Source organism: Pelophylax lessonae (assembly GCF_965119305.1).
Source record: "Pelophylax lessonae genome assembly, chromosome: 11".
NCBI lineage: Eukaryota > Metazoa > Chordata > Amphibia > Anura > Ranidae > Pelophylax > Pelophylax lessonae.
Genome location: NC_138778.1, coordinates 237,483,006 through 237,499,593, shown reverse-complemented (window position 1 = coordinate 237,499,593; position 16,588 = coordinate 237,483,006). Strand labels below are relative to the sequence as shown.

The 16,588-nt window shown below is 43.7% G+C and overlaps 1 protein-coding gene across 1 annotated transcript in view; it reads left to right on the top strand.

Moving 5' to 3' along the window:
• LOC309567520 (uncharacterized protein) overlaps positions 1–16,588 on the top strand; it is a gene marked incomplete at its 5' end in the record, with an annotated part of 1,161,679 nt that overhangs the window by 956,313 nt on the left and 188,778 nt on the right. Inside the window, one exon of the mRNA XM_082272904.1 lies at positions 14,012–14,885. Within this exon, the coding sequence (XP_082129030.1) occupies positions 14,012–14,885 (874 nt within the window). The remainder of the gene's footprint in view (positions 1–14,011; positions 14,886–16,588) is intronic.

The window sequence follows — 16,588 nt, the reverse complement described above, 5'->3', positions numbered from 1 at the left end:
GAAACAATGTATTCAGTCTCAGGAGATAGGAGGCAGCGGTGTGGGACCTCTGCAGCTTGTCTCATGTGAGCATTTAGGACCCCACTGATTACTGAATACCAATATTTTGATTCCTGACCCCTACATTGTATAATATATATTGTAAATTACATACTCCTGACCCCTGCACTATATACTCTATGTTGTACATTACATAATCCTGACCCCGGCACTATATACTCTATGTTGTACATTACATACTCCTGACCCCTGCAGTATATACTCTATGTTGTACATTACATACTCCTGACCCTTACACTATATCATTTATGTTGTACATTACATACTCCTGACCCCTGCAGTATATACTCTGTTATACATTACATACTCCTGACCCCTGCACTATATACTCTATGTTATACATTACATACTCCTGACCTCTGCACTATATACTCTATGTTATACATTACATACTCCTGACCTCTGCACTATATACTCTATGTTGTACATTACATACTCCTGACCACTGCACTATATACTCTATGTTGTACATTACATACTCCTGACCCTTACACTAAATAATTTATATTGTACATTACATAGTCCTTACCACTGCACTATATACTTTATGTTGTACATTACATACTCCTGACCTCTGCACTATATGCTCTGTGTTGTACATTACATTCTCCTGACCCCTACACTATATACTCTATGTTGTACATTACATACTCCTCACCCGTGCACTATATACTCTATGTTATACATTACATACTCCTGACCCCTGAACTATATACTCTATGCTGTACATTACATTCTCCTGACCCCTACACTATATACTCTATGCTGTACATTACATTCTGCTGACCCCTGCACTATATATTCTATGTTGTACATTACATACTCCTGACCCCGGCACTATATACTCTATGTTGTACATTACATACTCCTGACCCCTGCACTATATACTCTATGTTGTACATTACATACTCCTGACCCCTGCACTATATCCTCTATGTTATACATTACATACTCCTGACCCCTGCACTATATACTCTATGCTGTACATTACCTGCTGCTGACCCCTGCATGTGATGGGAGTCACTTTGGTTGGAGGTCCTGTGGAACTCAGCTTACCTTAGAGGGGTTGGGAAATCCCTCTCTCTGCCCCCTAGTCTCCTCTTATGTGTAAGTCCCCTGTGTCTATTAGGGGCACAGGGTGACCAAGAACCCCAGTTGGGTCTGCACTAACCAGACTCGCTGTAAAACCACACCGGACTCAGCATTTGGTGTTACCCCGGCTATCCTGGGTTCTGTATGTGTGGTTTGTGTTGAACCTATAACCGCAATATTTAAGAACAATATTCCTCAGAGAAATATATAAAGATGAACAATTTCAGACTGTTATAATATTGGAAATGGTGTCCCATAGACCTCTGCTAGAAAGGTTGAGATGGGGTGGGGTTTGATATTGTTAAGTACCTGCATTCCTTTGTTCTATTGTTCTTCTGTCTGCCTTGTGCTCAACCTATTATGGGATGTACATGTGTATTAGCTTCTAGAGGGGAGGAGGGGATTTCTCCAGCCACCCTTCCTATAGACCAGTGGTTCTTAACCTGGGTTTGATCGAACCCCAGGGGTTCGGTGAGTCAGTCTCGGGGGTTCGGCGGAGGTCAAGACACACACCCAACTCATATGATTCTTTATGACACGCCCGGCTCATCCCCCCGAGAAAATATTACTGATTGTGAGGCCGAGCGCACCCCGGGAAATCAGAGCTGCGGTCGGGACAACTCACAGCCATTACACATAGACACTTGACGCTCCGCCCCCTGTACCTCCCCCAGCAGGTTTCCAGCCTATCTCCTGCAGGCTGCTTGCTGCTTGAGTGGGCGGATGGGGATGTACCTGACCATGGAGATCGCGCCTGCCTGGAAGAGGGAAATGTGAGCAGCTGAGCAGAGGGAGCCGAGTGAATGTTCCTGGAGGTAGGCTCAGCTAGCTGTACATGGTGGATTCATTTACAATCACCTCTATGCTACGTCTGCTGAGTTACTGCAGCTTAGCATAGAGGTGCTGTTAGCTGACAGATGGAAATGCATGTCCTTTTCATTTATCTCAATAAAGCATTGGGAATGCCCCCTGGTGTGTGCCCTCCTGATACCCCATGGTATGCCCTCCCAACACCTCCCCCCCCCCCCAGTGTGTGCCCTCCTGACACCCCATGGTATTCCCTCCCAACCCCCCCCCCCCCAGTGTGTGCCCTCCTGACACCCCCAAGTCACACTGATTTGCAGTAAATATTCATTATTATGTTTTTGTTTTTGGTGAAAATCATGTTTTAATGGTTTTGTTCTTTGTTCTTAATATGGTTTTGTTCATTTTGTGCACCTATGTATAAATATATACCTAAATATATACCTATGTTTTGAATTTGAAAAATCATATTTTATTTTCCAATTAAGAAGGGTTCGGTGAAGGCGCATATGAAACTAGTGGGGTTCAGTACCTCCAGCAAGGTTAAGAACCACTGCTATAGACTGTCTACTGTTGGAAAGTTGAATACACCTGTGTGTCATGTTACAGAATGTAGTTCCCCGCCCAGTGTGTTGTTATTATTATTATACAGGATTTATATAGCGCCAACAGTTTGCGTAGCGCTTTACAATGTGAGGGAAGACAATACAGTTACAATACAGTTCGAAACAGGAGGAACTAGAGGACCCTGCTCGTTAGAGCTTACAATCTAGAAGGGAGGGTCAAGTGAAACAAATGGCAACAACCGTGGGGGATGGGTTGATGGGGGAAATGGAGGTACATTTATTAGGTGTTGGTAGGATAGGCTTCTCTGAAAAGGAGGGTTTTCAGAGACCGCCTAAAAGCTAATAGAGTAGGAGATAATCGGACAGATAAGGGTAAGGAGTTCCATAGGATTGGAGAGGCTCTGGAAAAGTCCTGGAGGCGAGCATGGGAGGAGGGGAAGAGGGGGAGGGGGGATTGTCCCCTGAGTTTTTATCTTTTGTGCCTGTGTTCAATAAAGAGTGAGTTGCTTTCAGAGACATACAAGCTAAGTTCAGGCTAGTTTTTGTATGTAGGGCGGCTGGAATATCTCCATCTATGACCAGACTGGAGGAAGCCACATACTGACGGAAGACCACAAGTACAGTGTGGGTCGGAGTTCCGTTACATGTACATTACATAGTCCTTACCCCTGCACTATATACTCTGTTATACATTACTTACTCCTGACCCCTGAACTATATACTCTGTGTTGTTTATTACATTCTCCTGACCCCTGCACTATATACTCTGTGTTGTTTATTACATTCTCCTGACCCCTGCACTATATACTCTGTGTTGTTTATTACATTCTCCTGACCCCTGCACTATATACTCTGTGTTGTACATTACATACTCCTGACCCATGCACTATATACTCTATGTTGTACATTACATTCTCCTGACCCCTACACTATATACTCTGTGTTGTACATTACATTCTCCTGACCCCTACACTATATACTCTGTGTTGTACATTACATTCTCCTGACCCCTGCACTATAAAATTGCTGATTTTTCAATAGCACATGTGAACACAGCAGTGTCTTATGTTTTATGTCACGGTCAGTTCTGCTGCAGGCTATGAAGGGAAAAAAAAAGAAAATTCCCCTTTAAGTTTGTAATTTTTAAATAGATTAGTACAGACTATGCCACAATTTAATTTTTTTAACCCAAAAGGGTGTATATTGAATAGTGGAATAGAAAAAAGTGTATAAAATTGAAAATCCCTCAATAGCACATGTAAACACAGCAGTGTCTTATGTCACGGTCAGAGAGAGTCAGCAGCAAGCAGGCTATGAGGGGGGGAAAAAAAAAAAATTCCCCTTTAACTTGTAGTCAAATATAGCTGATGATCGCTGCACACAACTGACTGATAAAAATAGATTTTTTTCTCCCTCCTCCTCCTCAGTGGGCCCAAGTGAGGGCAAAAAGATTGTTCACTGCACCACCCCCCACACAGCAAAATCGATGTAGACTGTCCCTGCCTAATCTCTCCAGCCTGTCCCTAAAATGCTCAAAAAGATCGTTCACTGCACCACCCCCCACACAGCAAAATCGATGTAGACTTTCCCTGCCTACACTCCGACCTGTCCCTGCATTCTTTTCGGACACAATACAATTTTTCACTGTCTGTCCCTAATCAACAGCCAGCACGTATGATGTGTGCTCTCTCCCTAAACTACAGCAGAATGACGCAGCGGCGCTCGGTCTCAAACTTATAAAGACATGGGTCACATGCTTCAGATGGCCAATCACAGCTACTAATACATTAGTAGGCATGGCTGCGATGGCTTAAGGCACACCAGTTAAACGCTTGTTGATTGGCTGTTGAAAGCCCGCCATTAAAAGCGCACCATTACATACAAAACAGGAAATAAAATGACCGAACACGGATTTTAAACCCGAACATACAGTAAAGTTTTCGGGTCCGTGTTCGGGTAACAAAAATCCAATTATTCGGTACGAACACGAATAATACAGTCCGTGTTCGCTCAACACTATTCACAAGCTATCTGTGCTATGTCAACCAACTCAGGGTTAGGTTTAATTCTCCAGCCCGCTATGCGGAGCTCCATTTTCTTTTCTAATCTCAGACAACAATCCACTTACAAAAATATTTATCACTTTAGGTCGTTTCATGTCATCTTCACTTTCAGTCACCCAATCACTATGCTTCTATATAGCATCTTTGAATCTATTACAATAGTTCAACATCTCCTCACCTTCCTTCTAAACAACATCCAATAACATTGGCATATCCTGTCCTTTATCAAACATACTTGTTACCCATTCCTTTAGAATGTCATTGTATTAATCTTTGTTTCATACGTATTTTGGCCATCTGCCTCTACCTTCAATATCCCTTTTTCATGTGCACTTATTTATTTATTTTGTGCAAATGTTTTCCATACATCCACATATTTTTTTCTCCTCAGGTACTGCACAATCAATCAAAATCCACATATCTATATATGTAGCTTGCTGAGTTTTCTCCATTCACATCAACCTTTTGTGCCATTTCTTTTAAGACTCTTGGGAATGTTTGGAAGATCTTCTACAATTGTCCTAATTTCTTGGGGTTTCTAAGGAACATAAACTTTCCCTATCCTTGTTGCATACTGACCTCCATCATTTATTTTTAAGGGCATTTCTACTCCAGGTCAGTTACCCAGACTGAAAAACAAGAAATGAAAATGGCTTTGTCTCCTTGTCCACTAGGACGCTAAAAAAAACGCATTACTTCACTGTAAAAGTGAGTAGCATCAGATGGTATAACCATCAGTAAAGATGGGACATCAGATACCACTTGTATGCTAAAATCAGATAAAACTATAAAACTAAAACATTTTTTTGGCCCCGTGCCAAACTTACAAAAAAAACGTTCTTCTTTTTTTTTCGTGTCATTATTACAAAAACCTGACCAGAGGTTCCCCTCCTTCAATAGAGGACACCCCTAAAATACCATTCAAAAACTATAATCAGATAAACAGTTAATCTGATTTGAAACTTTTGGCTCAGTGCCAACAGAGTCCAATGGTTACACTAATTGCGGTAACCCTTTCTGTCCAAAAATAAATTCCATAACTATAACGGGAACGAAGATATTTACTGTTGAACCCTTTCTTGGCAAGTAGCCAATTTTCTAAATTTTGCAGCAGAGCTCCCTTTCACACAGGGACCCATGAGCAAAATGTAAATTCTCATTATCTATAATTCTATATATAAAAAATAACCTCAAAGTGTCCTGCCAACTACGGCGAACTACGTTTTCCCTGATAAAACAGTTTCTATTAATCTTCCTCATCTATTTGTTAAAGCAGCTTTTTGTGAACACATTTTATAGGGGGGGGGCTTCACCTATTTTTTCTTCTTCCTGTGCTGCTAGACATTTAATACCCCCACAATCAGACATTTTAACCACTTTACCACTGAGTACCGTAGTACTATTGCGGCAAAGTGGCTCGTTATCGTCTGACGACGTAGTACTATGTCGTCAGACACTCCCCCTTGTGGGCGGCGCTCGCGCACCGCCGGAGGCTCGCTCCCGCTGTTTTCAGTCACACTGGGAGTCGGGCCAGGGGAGGAGCAGCGGCGATCGCCGCCGCTCTTCCCCAATCGTCGGGGATCTAGTGTGGAGATCCGCCTGCTTGTGTAAACACAAGCGGGTGGATCTCTGAAGTGACAGGCAGGGTCAGATTGCAGGGTTCAGCATAGCTGAACATGCGATCTGTCCCTGTGTCACTCAGTCCCCTCCCCCCACACACGTCAGTAAGCACCAGGCATACATTAACCCCTCCCTCTCCAATAAAATTAACCCCTTCCCTGCCAGTGTCATTTTTACAGTAACAGTGCATATATATAGCACTGATTACTGCAGTAATGTCACTGGTACCCCCAAAAGTGTAAAAAATGTCAGTCAAGGGTCCGATCTGTCCGCCACAATGTCGCAGTCCCGCAAAAAAAATCGCAGATCGCCGCCATTACGCGTTAAAAAAAAAAACACCAAAAATGACAGAAATCTTTCCCTTTGTTAGTAAACGCAATAACTTTTGCGCAAACCAATCAAAATACGCTTATTATGAATTTTTTCACCAAACATAGGTAGCAGAAAACAAATTGGCCAAAAAATGTAAAAAAATTTAGATTTTTACATTTTTTTGGGGGGAATTTCATATAAAAAAATGTGAAAAATATTGTTGTTTTTTCAAAATTTACGCTCTTTTTTTGTTTATAGCGCAAAAAGTAAAAATCGCACAGGTGATCAAATACCACCAAAAGAAAGCTCTGTTTGTGGGAAAAAAAGGACGTAAATTTAGTTTGGGTATGGCGTCGCACGACCGTGCAATTGTCAGTTAAAGTCGCACAGCGCCGAATCGCAAAAAGTGGCCCAGACATAAGACAGCAAAATGCTCTAGTGGTAAAGTGGTTAAATAGCAAGTTAAACAAGGCATCAATTTTTAGGCATACTCAGGGAGCCCTTTGGTGACCACCATTTAGAGGGAAAGAAAGAAAATGGCCTCTGCCCCCACCTATAACTGGCCTTCATAGCAAAGAACACATGGAAGGGCAACGCACATGAAACAAACAAAGATAAAATTCCCAGTTCAATTTGCCAACCAGTCTGCTTACCAACCAAATTGGCCTGTCTAACAGTTTGCGTCAATACTGTATTGACGCAAACTGTTAGACAGGCCAATTTGGTTGGTAAGCAGACTGGTTGGCAAATTGAACTGGGAATTTTATCTTTGTTTGTTTCATGTGCGTTGCCCTTCCATGTGTTCTTTGCTATGAAGGCCAGTTATAGGTGGGGGCAGAGGCCATTTTCTTTGTTGTATATGTGTACTGGTGAGTGGACATACTGGGTGCCTTTGCTGTAATACTATCAGCTGGGCTTCCATTATGCCCCCAATTACCTTTCAGGAGGGATGGGCCACCTCCAGGCTCACCTGCCCCCTATCTATCCATTAGCTTGCATGTGCTCCCACTGTGGAGACTCTTTAAAATTCATTAGAGTTAGGACTGCAGGTAACAGGGAGCCTTGACGTGGCCCTGCAGCTTTCACATGCGTTTGCAAATGTGTGCTAACTAAACCCCTGTATTGACGCAAACTGTTAGACAGGCCAATTTGGTTGGTAAGCAGACTGGTTGGCAAATTGAACTGGGAATTTTATCTTTGTTTGTTTCATGTGCGTTGCCCTTCCATGTGTTCTTTGCTATGAAGGCCAGTTATAGGTGGGGGCAGAGGCCATTTTCTTTGTTGTATATGTGTACTGGTGAGTGGACATACTGGGTGCCTTTGCTGTAATACTATCAGCTGGGCTTCCATTATGCCCCCAATTACCTTTCAGGAGGGATGGGCCACCTCCAGGCTCACCTGCCCCCTATCTATCCATTAGCTTGCATGTGCTCCCACTGTGGAGACTCTTTAAAATTCATTAGAGTTAGGACTGCAGGTAACAGGGAGCCTTGACGTGGCCCTGCAGCTTTCACATGCGTTTGCAAATGTGTGCTAACTAAACCCCTGTATTGACGCAAACTGTTAGACAGGCCAATTTGGTTGGTAAGCAGACTGGTTGGCAAATTGAACTGGGAATTTTATCTTTGTTTGTTTCATGTGCGTTGCCCTTCCATGTGTTCTTTGCTATGAAGGCCAGTTATAGGTGGGGGCAGAGGCCATTTTCTTTGTTGTATATGTGTACTGGTGAGTGGACATACTGGGTGCCTTTGCTGTAATACTATCAGCTGGGCTTCCATTATGCCCCCAATTACCTTTCAGGAGGGATGGGCCACCTCCAGGCTCACCTGCCCCCTATCTATCCATTAGCTTGCATGTGCTCCCACTGTGGAGACTCTTTAAAATTCATTAGAGTTAGGACTGCAGGTAACAGGGAGCCTTGACGTGGCCCTGCAGCTTTCACATGCGTTTGCAAATGTGTGCTAACTAAACCCCTGTATTGACGCAAACTGTTAGACAGGCCAATTTGGTTGGTAAGCAGACTGGTTGGCAAATTGAACTGGGAATTTTATCTTTGTTTGTTTCATGTGCGTTGCCCTTCCATGTGTTCTTTGCTATGAAGGCCAGTTATAGGTGGGGGCAGAGGCCATTTTCTTTGTTGTATATGTGTACTGGTGAGTGGACATACTGGGTGCCTTTGCTGTAATACTATCAGCTGGGCTTCCATTATGCCCCCAATTACCTTTCAGGAGGGATGGGCCACCTCCAGGCTCACCTGCCCCCTATCTATCCATTAGCTTGCATGTGCTCCCACTGTGGAGACTCTTTAAAATTCATTAGAGTTAGGACTGCAGGTAACAGGGAGCCTTGACGTGGCCCTGCAGCTTTCACATGCGTTTGCAAATGTGTGCTAACTAAACCCCTGTATTGACGCAAACTGTTAGACAGGCCAATTTGGTTGGTAAGCAGACTGGTTGGCAAATTGAACTGGGAATTTTATCTTTGTTTGTTTCATGTGCGTTGCCCTTCCATGTGTTCTTTGCTATGAAGGCCAGTTATAGGTGGGGGCAGAGGCCATTTTCTTTGTTGTATATGTGTACTGGTGAGTGGACATACTGGGTGCCTTTGCTGTAATACTATCAGCTGGGCTTCCATTATGCCCCCAATTACCTTTCAGGAGGGATGGGCCACCTCCAGGCTCACCTGCCCCCTATCTATCCATTAGCTTGCATGTGCTCCCACTGTGGAGACTCTTTAAAATTCATTAGAGTTAGGACTGCAGGTAACAGGGAGCCTTGACGTGGCCCTGCAGCTTTCACATGCGTTTGCAAATGTGTGCTAACTAAACCCCTGTATTGACGCAAACTGTTAGACAGGCCAATTTGGTTGGTAAGCAGACTGGTTGGCAAATTGAACTGGGAATTTTATCTTTGTTTGTTTCATGTGCGTTGCCCTTCCATGTGTTCTTTGCTATGAAGGCCAGTTATAGGTGGGGGCAGAGGCCATTTTCTTTGTTGTTTATGTGTACTGGTGAGTGGACATACTGGGTGCCTTTGCTGTAATACTATCAGCTGGGCTTCCATTATGCCCCCAATTACCTTTCAGGAGGGATGGGCCACCTCCAGGCTCACCTGCCCCCTATCTATCCATTAGCTTGCATGTGCTCCCACTGTGGAGACTCTTTAAAATTCATTAGAGTTAGGACTGCAGGTAACAGGGAGCCTTGACGTGGCCCTGCAGCTTTCACATGCGTTTGCAAATGTGTGCTAACTAAACCCCTGTATTGACGCAAACTGTTAGACAGGCCAATTTGGTTGGTAAGCAGACTGGTTGGCAAATTGAACTGGGAATTTTATCTTTGTTTGTTTCATGTGCGTTGCCCTTCCATGTGTTCTTTGCTATGAAGGCCAGTTATAGGTGGGGGCAGAGGCCATTTTCTTTGTTGTATATGTGTACTGGTGAGTGGACATACTGGGTGCCTTTGCTGTAATACTATCAGCTGGGCTTCCATTATGCCCCCAATTACCTTTCAGGAGGGATGGGCCACCTCCAGGCTCACCTGCCCCCTATCTATCCATTAGCTTGCATGTGCTCCCACTGTGGAGACTCTTTAAAATTCATTAGAGTTAGGACTGCAGGTAACAGGGAGCCTTGACGTGGCCCTGCAGCTTTCACATGCGTTTGCAAATGTGTGCTAACTAAACCCCTGTATTGACGCAAACTGTTAGACAGGCCAATTTGGTTGGTAAGCAGACTGGTTGGCAAATTGAACTGGGAATTTTATCTTTGTTTGTTTCATGTGCGTTGCCCTTCCATGTGTTCTTTGCTATGAAGGCCAGTTATAGGTGGGGGCAGAGGCCATTTTCTTTGTTGTATATGTGTACTGGTGAGTGGACATACTGGGTGCCTTTGCTGTAATACTATCAGCTGGGCTTCCATTATGCCCCCAATTACCTTTCAGGAGGGATGGGCCACCTCCAGGCTCACCTGCCCCCTATCTATCCATTAGCTTGCATGTGCTCCCACTGTGGAGACTCTTTAAAATTCATTAGAGTTAGGACTGCAGGTAACAGGGAGCCTTGACGTGGCCCTGCAGCTTTCACATGCGTTTGCAAATGTGTGCTAACTAAACCCCTGTATTGACGCAAACTGTTAGACAGGCCAATTTGGTTGGTAAGCAGACTGGTTGGCAAATTGAACTGGGAATTTTATCTTTGTTTGTTTCATTCACCATTTAGAGGGATCCTCTTTATACGCTTTTTAGTAATTTTGCACCACTTTACATGATGTTTGAGGGCGTCTGGATCACCACTCACCATCATCTTAACGATGGGTGCACCTGGATGCAATTTAGCAACATTTAAGCCTGTTTTCTTTGCTATTTTTAATAACTTTTTTGCTTTTGTTTTTGTAAGCCCTAAGTCATTAAAACATTGTTATCACTTAAATTTCCCATTTTATTATTTCTCGTTACCACTTTAAGAAATGACAATATTTGGAGCTTCCGGGATCAAGAACTCCGTTTCTTATCACAACGGCTGCGTACCAGTCAGCCCAGTACTTTATCATTACAAGATATCTCAGTCTGTTCTGTGCTCGTTTGAACGTCTTCTAAACGAGTGAATATAGGCTTGTCTTTCTCTGACTCCCTAATCCAAAGAACTGGGGTTTAAGGCAATACCTGCCCTAATACCTCCACATTTGTCTTTCAACACCACACACACACTCCAGAAAATAGTGGTACCTGCTTTAAAAACGTCCCTTATTTTCAACTTTTATGTACATTTTGTCATTTCTGATGGTAAGGAGAGAAGAAAATTACTTCAGATAATAATATTTGCATGCACAATATTTCCCCTTGGTACCATTTAATAATCTCAGTAACCATACACAGACGGAATGCAATTAAATTCAAAGGAAAGGTGTTACCTTTCGTAGCCGCACTCCCCAACCAGCACACCACCACACATCAGATAAAGACAGTTTCAATATGAGAAATAAAAATATTTTCTCACCTGAGGCCTCTGTGCTGTCCCTCCTGTGGTGGGGTGATTGCCGGCAGCGGAGATGCAGTCAGAAAGACACGATTTAGGGGGTCACCAAATGTTGAGTTTAAATGTTAAGTTTGAGCCTTGAAATAACGGACATCTACGCCAATCAGGTTTGCATTCGTCTCCATATGTTTACTCAGAATATACGCCATACAGCGGCCGTACAACAAAAAAAATAAAAAACAAAACACAGAGCGCTACGAAGACCTCCAGCATATGAAGGGTGGATGAACAGAACTAATAAGCAGCTGAATCCAGGGAGGGGGGGGGGAGGGGAGGGAAGGGAAAAGAAAAAAAAAAAAAAAAACACAGGCAATAAAAAAGGTTGTAGTTGCAAATAGACATAGGCATAAAATGGTACAATACAATAGGGGACAATGGGATAGCATAAATAGGTTGATGATCCTAAAGGGGATAAAGTCCGTGGGCACTGAGCTGCTCTTCCACAGATGAGGAGGAAGAATCTGTATAGACAAAAAGAAGAGGGGAGAAGCACCTAGCACCTGATGAAAGAGCGCGCCGGGTGCAGAGGACCCCGCGCATGCTCAGAAACGCGTCGTGCATGCCGTAACACATCGGACAGATCCCACCATCCCTGTGGGTGAGAGTGCCTCCATCCATCACTCGCAACACGGAACCGCAGATCCGAGCCGCTTGACCGCTCACCGCTGATGTTGTGGGAGACAGCCGGCTTTCTTCCCTCCCACCGCCAGTGACAGTACTGCATACGGCTTCCTGTGACCAGAGGACACCCTCCAGAGGATGGCTGCAGGATTGCTTTGACACATACAGCTTTTCAGTCTTCATGTCTAGTGAGTGTATATCACCTGCCTTGTTATCTGCAATAAATTGTCTGCACTTAGAGCGCTTCTCCCCTCTTCTTTTTTTCTAGCGGCCGTACAACGGTTCACATCATCCTTCAATGGATGTGTGACCCAGATTACATTGGTTACAGAGCTTTTATAGTACATAAATGGGCACAAGTCCAAGTTACAGATTACATAAAGTTTCACAATACAGTCTAGGCAGATGACAATACATTCCTTGTGGAAAATCCCAATTACACATCGGGTCATTTTGACCCAGCAAGGGCGTAGTGACAGGTTAGTCTGACAATTAAAAAAGATTGAATATGTTAGGGAAAATAATATTTTACGGTAATAAGGGGCTTGTTTTCATAAACATCTCTTTCCGGGAATCTTATCATATCTTTGGCAGAACATTTCATACCATCTGGAACACAACTGGGACACAGCTATTAAATACCAACTAGAGTTCTAAACATTTAGAAGAATATATTCTTTAGTATATTAAAGGGGACTCTTTGACTATATAACGATATATAATGATAGGCTCTTCATATATTTTCATATCTTGACACCCTCCTCTTCAGAGAAGCCTATCCTACCCACACCTGACAAATATACCTCCATTTTCTCCATCAGCTCATCCCCCACAGCTATTGCCTTTTGTTTCACTTGACCCCCCTTTTAGATTGTAAGCTCTAATTAACAGGGCCCTCTGATTCCTCCTGTATTGAATTGTACTGTAACTGTATTGTCTTCCCTCACATTGTAAAGCGCTGCTCAATCTGTCAGTGCTATATAAATCCTGTATAATAATTTGGAGCCATCCACCATATCTCCAGTGCCCCCCAGTTTCCTGGTCACCCTGCGCCCCAAGTGACTCCCGTCACAATGACTAAATCATGGACTAAATAAGGAAGTGCGGGACTTCTTGTGTTGGGAAGATGGCAATGAGTGATAGAGGGGGAGGGGACACTCGTCCTATAATCTCCTCATCACTGTCACTCCTATAAAAGACAGTTCTCGTTGTTTCCTCACTCTCTGACTAAGGTCCATGAATAAAGAAATGAACTGGTAGGAGATCAGAGGACCCATTTACTAGTTACCTTGAGGGTGGAATTGTAAGATCCTCAGAGACAAAGCTGTCTGATGTGGGCAGAGTCCTGGTTTAGGGGAACCAATCTGCTGATGTCTAGTAATAATCTTTGTATTTCTATTTTAGAAGATGGACGGGAGATGAGGAAAACCTCAGAGGATTCTCTCACTTTGTCTCCAGACTGTAAAGTAGAAGATGAGGACATCACACAGTATAGTCCAGGGGAAAACCCGGCTACCTCAAATGTCCATCCGGCACCACACAGTGTAGATGGACCATCGTATTCCTCTTATCCTGAGGAACCTCAGACTGTGAGGGACAGTGCCGGACCATCGTATTCCTCTTATCCTGAGGAACCTCAGACTGTGAGGGACAGTGCCAGACCATCATATTACTCCTGTCCTGAGGAATCTCAGACTGTGAGGGACAGTGCCGGGCCATCATATTACTCCTGTCCTGAGGAATCTCAGACTGTGAGGGACAGTGCCGGACCATCGTATTCCTCTTATCCTGAGGAACCTCAGACTGTGAGGGATGGTGGCATCCTTCCAACAGATAAAAGGTTTTCCTGTGTTGAGTGCGGGAAGTGTTTCCGTACTAAATCCCATCTTAATGTGCATAAAAGATCTCACACAGGGGAGAAGCCGTATTCCTGTCCTGAGTGTGGAAAATGTTTTTCACAGAAGTTCAGTCTTCCTATACATCAGAGATCTCACACAGGGGAGAAGCCATTTTCCTGTCCTGAGTGTGGGAAATGTTTTTCATCTAAGTCTCTTCTCTGCAAACATCAGAGATCTCACACAGGGGAGAAGCCGTATTCTTGTCCTGAGTGTGGGAAATGTTTTTCATATAAGTCTCTTCTCTGCAAACATCAGAGATCTCACACAGGGGAGAAGCCGTATTCTTGTCCTGAGTGCGGGAAATGTTTTTCAGCCCAGTTCAGTCTTTCCATACATCAGAGATCTCACACAGGGGAGAAACTTTATTCCTGTCCTGAGTGTGAGAAATTTTTTTCAACGCAGTTCCAACTTCGCAGACATCAGAGATCTCACACTGGTGAGAAGCTATTTTCCTGTCCTGAGTGTGGGAAATGTTTTTCACGCAAGTCTGATCTTTGCACACATCAGAGATCTCACACGGGGGAGATGACATTTTGCTGTCCTGAGTGTGGGAAAGGTTTTCTATGGATGTCTGCTCTTAATGTACATCAGAGATCTCATTCAGGGGAGAAACCTTATTCTTGTTCTAAATGCGGGAAATGTTTTTCAAATAAGTCCAGTCTAAACAAACATCTGAGATCTCACACGGGGGAAAAGCCATATTCTTGTTCTGAGTGCGGGAAATGTTTTTCAAATAAGTCCTATCTTTGCACACATCAGAGATCGCACACGGGGGAAAAGCCATATTCTTGTTCTGAGTGCGGGAAATGTTTTTCAGATAAGTCCAGTCTAAACAAACATCAGAGATCTCACATGGGGGAAAAGTCAAATTCTTGTTTTGAGTGCGGGAAATGTTTTTCAGATAAGTTCATTCTAAACAAACATCAGAGCTCTCACATGAAGGAGAAACCTTATTCCTGTCCTGAGTGTGGGAAATGTTTTTCACAGAAGTCCAATCTTTACACACATCAGAGATCTCACACGGGGGAAAAACCATATTGTTGTTCTGAGTGCGGGAAATGTTTTTCACAGAAGTCCCATCTTTCCATACATCAGAGGTCTCACACAGGAAAGAAGCCATATTCCTGTCCTGAGTGTGGGAAATGTTTTTCACAGAAGTCCAGCCTTTACAGACATCAGAGATCTCACACGGGGAAGAAGCCACTTTCCTGTCCTGAGTGAGGGAATTGTTCCTCACTGAAGTCCTGTCTTCCTGTACATCAGGGGTCCCACACAACCCTCGAGGTGTATTAGTGCCTTGAGTGCGGGAAATGTCTTCTATATGAATGTTGGTGGACATGTGGGGAAGAAGCACACCCTGATATACACCTCAGATATACTCCATGGCTGATCTTCATCATGTAAGAAACACTTCATAAGGAGATCAGAGATCACCAGAGACATGGATGAAGTGTTGTCCCGTGTTGGCCATTGATAGCAGGAGAAAAATAAAAATGGAGTCCTTACCTTTCATTGGCTGGGTACATTTTGTGCAGGAAGATTTCACAAACACTTAGAGGTCTATTTATAAAAAAACATTATAGGAAGAAATGTGAGAAGTATTTGCCCATCTGTGAGAAATGTTGGTGGTATTTCCAGTATTTGGTATAGTGATTTCCTATGATCATTAGCGCCATCTAATGTCCATAATGGGGTATTCCACATTTTCTACTGATGGAGATATTTCAGGAGAAATTCTTCATTATGGCCAAGAGATGGCGCTGAGGATCATAGGAAATTCCTGTGTTATCTACAGTCAGAACTTGTAACGTCTGGGGTCATGCTTGGAGTGATGAAAATGGGAAGTCAGTGAGAGGAATCAGGGCGGCCATGTTGTTTAGAATTTAGAGGTGATGTGCATAGCATGTCCATGGCCACCTTACTGCAAAGGATAATTAAAGATTGGGGTGGTTGTCATCTATATGCACAGCTTGTCAGCAAACATTGGGGGGGGGGGGGGGGGACACACTGGAGGTTTCTTCAGCTGTCATTGTCCTTTTGCTGGGCGTCCATTGTGTCCCTGTGCCTTTAAAGAGGGGTGGGGCTTCCTCCAGGCAAATCTTCCCTTAATCTATCCACTGCTATATGTGCTCCAACCTGGAGATTCTCAGACCTATAGAGTTAGGCCCGCAGTATACAGAGGAGCCTTGGCGCGGGCACTGCGGATTACACAGATATATGAAATGTCTGCAACTAGAACCTCCGTTTTATCCTGAATTGTTAGACAGGACAATTTGTTTTGTGTTTTGCAGGCTGGCTGGTAAGTGTGCGGGAAATGTTTATGTTGTCTGTGATGTAGAATAGGAGACCCCTAACAGCCGTGATCTGCTTTCCATAATCCCGGGAAGACATCTTCTGCAATTCACACACTTTTATCTGCATTCCAAAATCCTCCTTATCAGTCCATTGATAGGTGAAATAAATGTGGGGGGGGGGGGGTTGGATCTCCCCTATTTATTATAAATATGTCTTCTCTTGTC